The 8526-nt window shown below is 61.4% G+C and overlaps 1 protein-coding gene across 2 annotated transcripts in view; it reads left to right on the forward strand.

Annotated features, from left to right (window-relative positions):
* Nucleotides 1-8526, forward strand: part of GRAMD1A (GRAM domain containing 1A) — a 21564-nt gene that overhangs the window by 6186 nt on the left and 6852 nt on the right. Inside the window, exons 2-10 of one of the 2 annotated variants that reach the window (XM_012651578.1) lie at nucleotides 3458-3668; nucleotides 3764-3784; nucleotides 4224-4308; nucleotides 4427-4530; nucleotides 4603-4698; nucleotides 5288-5368; nucleotides 6575-6687; nucleotides 6868-7018; nucleotides 7468-7675. In XM_012651578.1, coding sequence (XP_012507032.1) covers nucleotides 3458-3668; nucleotides 3764-3784; nucleotides 4224-4308; nucleotides 4427-4530; nucleotides 4603-4698; nucleotides 5288-5368; nucleotides 6575-6687; nucleotides 6868-7018; nucleotides 7468-7675 — 1070 coding nt within the window. The remainder of the gene's footprint in view (nucleotides 1-3457; nucleotides 3669-3763; nucleotides 3785-4223; nucleotides 4309-4426; nucleotides 4531-4602; nucleotides 4699-5287; nucleotides 5369-6574; nucleotides 6688-6867; nucleotides 7019-7467; nucleotides 7676-8526) is intronic. The other variant, XM_012651579.1, reaches the window with a different exon arrangement.

Genomic DNA, 8526 nt, shown 5'->3' on the forward strand with positions numbered 1-8526 from the left:
GCGGCTGCAGGAGCGTATTGCAGGTCTGTGTTTCAGGCTACAGGTGTGAGAAGATAGTGGGGGGTGGGGGTGTGGTCCCTACTTCAGACTCCTTCGCTGCTCACCTGCACCCCTGGGGCGAAGCCCAAAGTCCTGACCACTGCCCCCAGGCTGCGGCACGGGCCCCCCCAGCCCCACTGGCCACCCCACTCCTCCACAGGCCTGCCAAGCTCAGTCGCTTCCCAGCACTTGATGTTCCCGCACCTAGGACTGTCCGCTGACTCTCACTAAAGAAGCCATCTCTGCTCCAGCTGTCCCTCCCTTTATCTCTGTGGTCCTCGAGCTTGAGCGTGCATCAGAATCTCCTGGGCCCCACCCCAGTTCTGGTTCAGGAGGTCGGGAGTGGGTCCTGGAATCGCATTTCAGACGACTTCCGAGTGCTGCGGGTGCTACAGGCGTGGGGACCGTACGCCGAGCAAGTTCACAGCACTGGCAGCGGCCGAGGTCGCCCACCACCCTCGTCCACACGTTTTCCTTCTGGCTGTCTGTGTTCCCAGCTAGAGCGGCAGGTCCCTGCAGGCAGGGCACCGTGTCTGTTTTGCTCACTTCGGTGTCCCCAGTGCCAGGTGCAGGGTATTTAGAGTGAATGACCGGAGTTTGGGCTCAGTCCGTGGAGGCTCAGGTGCTCGTGAGGGACGTGTCAGGGCCAGCAGAGCCGCTGGGACTGCGGCGCGCTGGGGCGCTGCAGGGCCGTACACTCTGCTTCGGTCTGCCGGTCCCTGCGGGCGGGAAGAGGACGTGGGCCAGCCAGAGTGCCATCTGCGTGCTCGGCTTTGTGTGTCCTGCCTCACTGTCTCCTCCCAGCAGCCCTGAGGGTGGGCACGGTTATTATTCCCGTTACACACGAGAGGGAACGGAGGCACAAGAAGGTCAGACCCTGGCTCAAGGTCGCACAAGGAGGAAGTGGCAACACTTGACCAGAAGCCCCTTGGACTGTGGGGCCCCTGCTCCAGGCTGCTGCCCTGGAGACCTGCAAGTCCCGAAAGTCGCACACCTGGTGGAATCCCGGTTCCATGGGGGCCGGACAGGAGGGCCGAGGGATCGTGCGCTCAGCCCACAGCAGCCAGGGCTCGTGGAGCACCTGCCATGTGCCCGGCCCGTTCTAGGCGTTCAGGACACTCACGTCCTGTGGGGGAGAAGGGTAAGAACTGCGGGGAGATACAGAAGAGAGATCAAGAGAGCAGTGGGGTGATGTTCACTAAGGAGGTGGGGAGGGTGGCTTTGAAACATGTCCATTGAGCAGAGACCTCGGGGAGGCGAGGGAGCCCCTTGGACATCTAGGAGGAAGAGCGTTTTGGGCAGAGGGAACAGCCAAGGTGAGAGCCAGAGGAGAGGCAGTGGGGGCTGATGAGGGTCGAGGGGGACCAGCCTGTGCTTTTACTAGAGGGAGGTGCGGCCAGGAGGGCCCTGACTGGACTCACTGGTTCCCAGGCTCCCTCTGGCTGTGGGTGGGGAGCAAACTAGGGGGGCAGGGACAGAGCAGGAGACCAGGGACGAGGAGGTGGGATGGCCCAGGGGGAATGGCAGTGTCCCCAGCCAACATGTATTTAATTTACTTATTCATTTGTTTTACTCCACAAATTCATTTTATAAGTATTGCATGAATGCCTTCCCTGTGCTCTGTCCTGGGGACAGAGAAGTGACCAAGACAACCCCAAAGCTTGCCTTCAGGGAGCTTACGGACCTGTGAGGGGATGGACCTGCCATCGGACAGTGACAGCCCAGAGTAGTCAGGGCTGGGGCGGGAGCTCCCCGGCGGGTTGTGGGGACCCGCAGAGGGGAAGACGTATCTGAGCAAGAGCCTCGAAGGATTTGCTGCGCGAAGAAGAGAAACGGTGGTCTAGACAGAGGGGACTAGGCGTGGAGGCCAGAGAGACAAGAGTGAGTTTCTCCCGGTGGTGGAGGGAATCCCACCTCCACCCTGGAACAGTCGACGGCTCCCAGGTTGGAGCCTGCCCTGAATAAACCAGACACATGTCCGCCAGCACGTGGTTTGCTGCCTGGAGCCTGTTTCCTCCTCTGTAAGCAGGGTCAGTCATAGAACCGGATGCACAGGCTGTTTGAGGAGTAGTAAAATCAGTCACACGAGAGCTTGACATAGTTCCTGATAAGAAGTCAACAATGAACGTCCCTTCAAAGTTTCCGATACTCACCCTACAGCCCTTGTGACAGTTGGTATTTGTACAGCCGAGGCCGAGGCTGTTTGCTCAGTGTCTGCCTCCCAACTGGGAGGTTAATTCGCCAAGGGCAGCAGCCACCCCGACCGATGGTCCCTGCTCGTGCCAGCTCCAGCCGGCGCACGGATTCTTCGCGTCGTCACCGATGTTTATTGGGCATTCGCTATGTGCCACGTACAGTTTGGGGTGCGGGGACACAGTGGCAACCAAGACCTCCCCGAGTTCAGTCTGGGCAGACAATAAGCAAACTAAGTCAATGAGCAGGGTGAGCGAAGATCTCGTGGCTGTGGCGAGGGAGGGGCCTACCCTGGCTGGGTGGCCAGGATCGGGGGCGCTTGAGCTGAAGGGACGGAGCTGAGGATGCCGGGGCTGGGGAAGGACTGTCCAGGGGGAGGAACCAGAATGAAGTCGGAGCACTTCAGGGACAGAAGGAGGCTGGGGTGGCCAGAGTGGCAGGAGGACAGGGAGGTGACAGGGCCAGATTGCTATGGTCGTGGGCCCCAAAGTGAGGACTTTGCTGTTACCTGGAGCCAGATGCAGCCAGGGCAGGGCTCTGAGCCAGGAGGGCCCTGACCTGACCCAGGTGTTCCCAGGCTCCCTCTGGCTGCAGGTGGGGACCAGACCTTCGGAGCAGGGACTGAGCAGGGGACCAGGGAGGAGGCCGCGGGGGTGTCCAGATGGGAGAGGAAGGAGGCCGGTGCAGGGAGAAGTGGGTAGAACAGAAATAATGGAAAAAGGTTTTGGACGTGGAGCTGCAGGGACTTGCTGACAGATTAGAAATGGGAGGTGAGGAATAAAAAAAGAAATCAAGATGTTTGGGTTTTTAGCTCAAGCCATTGAATAGAAAGTCACTTCAATAAATATTTGTTGTATGAATAAAGTAATAAATTAACAAAAAATAGCAGGTGTTATTGAAAGCTTGCTGTGTGCCAGGCTCTGCTAGAAATACTTCACGTGTGTTAACTAAAGTCTCAAAGCAGCCAGATGAGAATGTGCATTAGTCATTCCTGGATTACGGCTAAGTAACCGAGGCACAAACATCGGGAAACCTGCTCTGAGTCACACGAATGGGAAGTGGAGTAGGTTGGCGGGATGGCGGGTGGATCCGTGGATGGGGGATGGATGCACAGGCGGGTGGGTGGGGATCAATGAGCTGGTGGGCGGGTCTCCAAAAATAGGCCCGTCCACACACCCCAGCCTTTTCTCCCCCTAAACGCCCCTCTTCCTCTTCCCGCCCCCAGCACCACCCCCCACTCTGGCCGGAGCACGCCCAGCAGCTCCCCATCTCTCCGTAAGCGGCTGCAGCTCTTGCCCCCAAGCCGGCCTCCCCCTGAGCCGGAACCAGGCACCATGGTGGAGAAGGGGTCAGATAGCTCCTCGGAGAAGGGTGGGGTGCCCGGAACCCCCAGCACCCAGAGCCTGGGCAGCCGCAATTTCATCCGCAACAGCAAGGTTGGTGCCAGCCCCGGGGGAGTGTGGAGAGGGGTGGGAGGGCAGTGGGGGGGCAGTGTCCAGGGGCTCATCTCGACTCCTCTTTTCTCTTGCAGAAGATGCAGAGCTGGTACAGCGTAAGTGTCTGGGGCAAGGGGGCTTGCTAGAGGGGTGGAAGGGAGGGAGGGGCCAGGTGCAGGCCGGGAGCCCCAGGCTGTGACAGTCCAGGAGTGGGTGCTGAGATTAGCTGACTTGGGGGTCACAGCCTATGCCGCTGTTTCTGTGCTGTGTGACCTTGGGTGAGTCACTTAACCTCTCTGAGCCTTTCTAGCTCTCTTCAAGAAATAGCTCCACCTGACAAGGCTGAAGGGAACACTCAATAAGCCAGCAATGCTGGCGGGTCCTTGGCGCAGGGTTTGGCTTATACAAGAAATCAGTAAACAGCAGCTGTCACTGTGGTTACTGTCGTGTTAGGGGCAGTGGAAACCAAAAGCAGGCTAGATACTGAGGGAGCTTCAAGAGTTTCGCAGGGCAGAGCTGTCCTCGTCCAGGTCCCCACCTCCCACATCCCTCCAGATGCTGAGCCCCACTTACAAACAGCGTAATGAGGACTTCCGGAAACTGTTCAGCAAACTCCCCGAAGCCGAACGCCTCATCGTGGGTGAGTCCTGGCCCCTGGCCTGAGTTCCCAGCTCTGCCCCCTGACTCCCCGCCGGCCCGCGGCTGCCGCACAGCCCTGTGACTCAGGTGTCTGCCGTCTCTCCCCCGGCCACTCTCAGATTACTCCTGTGCCCTGCAGCGCGAGATCCTCCTGCAGGGCCGCCTCTATCTCTCTGAGAACTGGATCTGCTTCTACAGCAACATCTTCCGCTGGGAGACAACGGTGAGCCGGCGGCGGGTGCGGCGGGCCGGGCGGGCAGGGCCCGGCCCCTTCTGACCCTCCTTTCGTTCCCAGATTTCCATCCAGCTGAAGGAAGTGACGTGTCTGAAGAAGGAGAAGACAGCCAAGCTGATCCCCAACGCCATCCAGATCTGCACGGAGAGCGAGAAGGTGAGCCCGGGACGGACAGGGGACCACGTGGTCTCCAACCTCACAGGCCCCTCCACCACAAAGCCCCATTTACTCTGCACCCCGAGAATCTCGTCTCCCAGCCCCTGTCCCTGCAACCTGCCCCTCACACGGCTGCCCCGGGGCTGCGGGAGTACTGCAGCCCTTCCCTCCCACGGCCCCTCGGAAGTCCCCCTGACTCTCCACCCCATTCTGTCCCGGGCTGTCACACGGTGGCAGTGGGGGACACTTCCCAGCAGACTTCCCTTTGTGTTTTGCTGGCCACAAGTGGATCAGCTGAGCATCCCTTGTGGCAAAGCAGGCTGGGAACACGCCCTGGGCTCCCCGATCCCAGCAGACCGCTCTGGGCTGACCCTGTCTGGAGACGTCTGTGTCTCACCTGGACTCTGAGGACAGGGCCAGGGCCAGCTCTTCGCAGTGACCCTGTGCACGGCTGGGCACAGGACAAGCACCCTGGGGAATGAATGGATTCATCAGGACAGAGACCTGAGGACAGTGTGGATGAGGAGGGGACACCCCCACTCAGGCCTTGTCCCTCCGCCACCCCTCACACTACTCCCCTCCCCTACAGCATTTCTTCACTTCCTTCGGGGCCCGCGACCGCTGCTTCCTCCTCATCTTCCGCCTCTGGCAGAACGCGCTGCTTGAAAAGGTGGGCCTGGGTGGGGGCTCCGTGGGGGCTGGGTGGGGGCTTGGGGTGCACTGGGGGGCCCCAGAGCCAGGATTCCGGAACTCAGGGAGCCACAGGCCCTGCTCCACGGCATCTCCATGGGCCCCACTGGGACATCCACCGGTCTGACCCTGAAGCTGCGGCTCGGGCAGCGGAACAGAGAATAGGTGTAAACCAGTCCTCACTTGTCCCTGGGGCTGGGGAAGATCTTTACCCTGAACAAAATCGGGCTCTGCTGGCACGGTGTCTGCTGCTGCCGCCCCGAGCACCGCACAGAGCCCAGACCCGCTCGTCCAGCCCAGCCGCAGTCAGTCCTGGCCTCCAGGAGGCTCTCGTCCCCTCGGGGCAGCTCCAGCCATGGCAAGAGTGCCGGAGGGTTCCATTCAGAAGCCCAAGAGAGGGACAGTGTGGGGTCAAAGGCTCCTAGGAGGGCTCAACACTCGGGCCCTGTAGTTTTAGCGCCATCATGAGTGACCTGGGGCGAGTCATGAACCCCATCTGTCAAGTGGGGACCGTCCCTACTTGATAGCACCCAGCGCTGGGCCCAGAATAAGAACCCAGTCATGTCAGCTCTTAGGAGGCAGAAAAGCCCAGTGGTTGGCTCCAAGGTTCCAGCCCAGCTCCCCTGGGATCACACCTCAGCCCTGCCACCTCCTAGCTGGATGGCCTCGGGCACGGGACTGTGTCTCTCAGCAACATTGTCTCAAAATGATATTAGCACCCAGTGTCCAGAACTGTTTTGGAGACTCGGTGAGCTCTCCCATGCAAAGGGTTAGAAGGATGCCTGGCACCCAGTAACGACTCAGTCGATTGCTGCTGCTGCTGCTGTTACCACGATTTCGTCGTCACCCTCATCCAGCCACTCTGGCCATGGGGGCTGCAAGCCCACAGCTCCCAAGGACACTTGGGAACGTCATGGGGTGGGGAAGGGCAGGACAGCACAGGAATGGGAAATCGGCATCAACTGGCCAGACTCTCGCGGGGACTGGGGAGGTGTGAGGTATAAAGTCCTGGGCACAGGGCCCTCGCCCGGGTCCCTAGCGCCTTGGGGCCGCGGCCTTGCGCGGGAGATCGTGGCTGCCCCCGTGTGGAAGCCAGGGGAACTGCCGAGGCTGGGGCTGGTGGGGAACCGGGCAGCGGGCTCCGCTGTGGGGAGGTGGAGGCCAGCCCCAGGTCCCGCCTGCCCAGACGCTGAGTCCCCGTGAGCTCTGGCACCTGGTGCACCAGTGCTACGGCTCGGAGCTGGGCCTCACCAGCGAGGACGAGGACTATGTCTGCCCCTTGCAGCTGAACGGTCTGGGGTGAGTCCGAGGTTGGGGGTGGTTCCCAGGTCGGGGGAGGGTGGGGGAGGAACAGACGGGGCCGCGTGCAGAGCGCCTGGAGTCCCTGGAGTGCTGGGTGGGTGTAGACGTCCGAGCGATCCAGGAGGGCGTGGGGGGTCTGCAGGCTGCAGCAGTCCCACTTCCTCTGTTTCCCCGCAGGCCCCCCAAGGAGGTGGGCGATGTGATTGCGCTGAGCGACATCACCCCCTCGGGGGCAGCTGACCACAGCCAGGAGCCAAGCCCCGTGGGTTCTCGCCGTGGCCGCATCACCCCCAACCTTTCCCGAGGCAGCAGCGACGCCGACCACGGGGTGAGCAGGGGGCAGGGGGAGAGAGCGGGGTGCCGGTGGGAAGAGACAGAGGAAGGCTGGGGTGGAGTGGGGGAGAGGGACAGCCTGACAGATTGGGGGGATGGACAGAGGGACAGGGCGGGACGGAGATGGGAAGATACGCAAGGAAAATAGGCACAGATGGGAAGGAGAGACAGGAAAAAGGGGACAAACAAGTAGAAGGGTGAGAAATGGAAGGGGGCGGGGTGGATGGATGAGGCGGGAGAGGCAGATGGGCAGGACATTTAAGAAAGCTTACGGCCCAGGCATCCGGGACACGGCTTGTCTGGGTGGCTCCAGGCTGTGAGCCTGGGTCCACGCTACCTCCCCAGCATTGGTTTCCTGTCTGAGCTCTGGACAGGCTCTGGAATCCCTGTGGCCCCCCAGGCTGGGGTGCAGGTGGGGCGAGGCTGACAGAGCCCTCTCTGCAGGCAGAGGAGGACAAGGAGGAGCAGATGGACAGCCAGCCCGATGCCTCCTCCAGCCAGACGGTGACGCCAGTGGCCGAACCCCCCAGCACAGAGCCCACGCCGCCCAATGGGCCCGCCTCCCTGGGCCCCTTGGACCTCCTGCCCAGTGAGGAGCTGTTGACGGACACGAGTAACTCCTCTTCGTCTACCGGGGAGGAAGGTGAGGCAGGTGGGCCCGATTCACTCGCCTCAGTTACACAACGTGGTAGACCTCACCCCGGCTTAAGTGAGAGGGGGCTTAGGAGCTCACGGGACAAAAACTCCAGGGGGGCCAGGTGCAGTGGCTCACGCCTGTAATCCTAGCTCTCTGGAAGGCCGAGGCGGGCTGATTGTTTGAGCTCAGGAGTTCGAGACCAGCCTGAGCAAGAGCGAGACCCCCGTCTCTACTGGAGAAGACAGCCAAGCTGATCCCCAACGCCATCCAGATCTGCACGGAGAGCGAGAAGGTGAGCCCGGGACGGACAGGGGACCACGTGGTCTCCAACCTCACAGGCCCCTCCACCACAAAGCCCCATTTACTCTGCACCCCGAGAATCTCGTCTCCCAGCCCCTGTCCCTGCAACCTGCCCCTCACACGGCTGCCCCGGGGCTGCGGGAGTACTGCAGCCCTTCCCTCCCACGGCCCCTCGGAAGTCCCCCTGACTCTCCACCCCATTCTGTCCCGGGCTGTCACACGGTGGCAGTGGGGGACACTTCCCAGCAGACTTCCCTTTGTGTTTTGCTGGCCACAAGTGGATCAGCTGAGCATCCCTTGTGGCAAAGCAGGCTGGGAACACGCCCTGGGCTCCCCGATCCCAGCAGACCGCTCTGGGCTGACCCTGTCTGGAGACGTCTGTGTCTCACCTGGACTCTGAGGACAGGGCCAGGGCCAGCTCTTCGCAGTGACCCTGTGCACGGCTGGGCACAGGACAAGCACCCTGGGGAATGAATGGATTCATCAGGACAGAGACCTGAGGACAGTGTGGATGAGGAGGGGACACCCCCACTCAGGCCTTGTCCCTCCGCCACCCCTCACACTAC

The sequence above is a fragment of the Propithecus coquereli genome, unplaced genomic scaffold, assembly GCF_000956105.1.
Source record: "Propithecus coquereli isolate 6110/MARCELLA unplaced genomic scaffold, Pcoq_1.0 Scaffold358, whole genome shotgun sequence".
NCBI classification, from domain to species: domain Eukaryota; kingdom Metazoa; phylum Chordata; class Mammalia; order Primates; family Indriidae; genus Propithecus; species Propithecus coquereli.